The sequence below is a fragment of the Lottia gigantea genome (genome assembly GCF_000327385.1).
Source record: "Lottia gigantea unplaced genomic scaffold LOTGIsca_38, whole genome shotgun sequence".
In the NCBI taxonomy this organism is placed as follows: Eukaryota; Metazoa; Mollusca; class Gastropoda; family Lottiidae; genus Lottia; species Lottia gigantea.
The window spans coordinates 7,978-9,693 of record NW_008709295.1 but is presented as its reverse complement, the minus strand read 5'-3'; the positions used below and the strand labels follow the sequence as shown (position 1 = coordinate 9,693).

The 1,716-nt window shown below is 40.4% G+C and overlaps 1 protein-coding gene across 1 annotated transcript; it reads right to left on the bottom strand.

Moving 5' to 3' along the window:
• Window positions 1-451: 451 nt before the first annotated feature.
• Window positions 452-1,063, bottom strand: LOTGIDRAFT_163096 (hypothetical protein; the record flags this gene model as incomplete). The annotated part of the gene is made up of 1 exon (XM_009059163.1): window positions 452-1,063. One exon carries the CDS (start codon window positions 1,061-1,063, stop codon window positions 452-454), a length of 612 nt encoding a protein of 203 aa, XP_009057411.1.
• Window positions 1,064-1,716: the final 653 nt, after the last annotated feature.

The following is a 1,716-nucleotide window of genomic DNA, read 5'->3' as shown; positions in this document are numbered from 1 at the left end:
GGTAAGAAGGGATGTAATGTATTCCAGTAAGCTTCATGGTGGTTCTGGAATCATTCACATCTCTTCTAAATTAAAATCTATTCGTATAATGCACGTTGTTAATGGTATTTTAGGTAGGGATGTCAAATGGTTTTCATGGTTTAAGTTCTGGCTTGGCCTGCAATTAAGAGAATACAATTTTTCATTATTTTCTAATCTTCAACCTCATGCTTTTTATATGCCTAAATTTTATCAATATTGTTATTCCAATTTTTTAGAATTCTTAAATATAGCCCATAGGAATAACATTAATGTAGATTTTAAAAAATTAACAACTAAATTTATATATCAGGTACTTTTACTGGATATCGTTTCTATTCCTTCTGTTGTTGGGGACAATCCTACCATTGATTTCCCCACATGTTTTAAAAATCTTCATAATAAACATATAGATCCTATTACCAAAACTGTTTCATTCCTCCTCCGAACCGAAACCCTCCCCGTCGGTGGATCGACAGGGAGTCATGCTACCCAGCATCTCGTTAAGAAGCTGGGTATCTGCGATGTTTTCAATGGCGTCCATGGATTCCGCCAGGGTCGCAGTGGATTCCCTGTCCTGAGGGGGTTCTTTACATAAAGATATTTTGCCTTGTTTTACTTCAGGAGTAATAATAGGAATTGCTGAAGGGGTGTTAGCCCCAGCAGCAGCAGACTTTAATTTATTATTGTTGTTATTATTGTTATTTTTATTATTATTACTATTATTATTAATATTTGATTTCTTTTTTTCTTTTCTAGGTGGTGGTGATGGTGGCTGTAAAGCAACTTTTTTGGTTCGAGAACTCAAAGAGGAAGAGTTAGCAATAGCATTAAAAACATTTTCAGATTCGGATGATGACCGCTTCTTTGCGCTATTTTTGGGTGTAAAAAAACCTTCATCATCCACTCTGTTATTTGTAGATAATAAAGTGGTAGCAGGTACAAAGTCTGTTTTCTTGTTGACAGTACTAGTACTATTGGCAACAGACCTCGGAACATTGCTAACTATGTTAGCATATGAGGAAGTCGTAGCCATGGATGACATATGGCACTCCTTCCTCATATGCCCGGGCCTGAAACACTTAAGGCAAATAGGGGCCCTGCCCTGTAAAATGATGAGGGTGTCTCTACCGCCTCATATGCCCGGGCCTGAAACACTTAAGGCAAATAGGGGCCCTGCCCTGTAAAATGATGAGGGTGTCTCTACCGCATAACGAAGAGGTATGCGGGAAAGAATCAAAAGCAGAAGGTTTCCCTTCTAGCAAAACTCTCCCAGTGAGGGTCCTGATGTGCTTAAGACCCTCATGGGAGTAAAATTCCCTATTAGTTGACAGCACTTTACATCCAAAGGACCTAAAAAACTTTTCAATGTCGAAATCTGAGACATATTCTGGTAGCCAGAATAATCTAGCTACCAGACGGGTTCTGTCGCAACCAGAAAGGGAATAGGAATTATTGCCAATCTCCGCGACAGACCCCTTTGCTAGCATATCAGATACTGTGACCTCCGACTCGAAAGTCACGTGAAAAGATCGAGAGGATCGACCCGAGCCCATGGACACTATTGACTTTGGGCCTACCCCCCTCTCCTGCAAAAAAGCCACATAATCATGGCCATATAAAAATTTGCCCCCGGACACCTGGGAAAAAACCAGGGTCCGCCTCTGGACACTAGTCTTGTCCATGACAAAAAGGCAG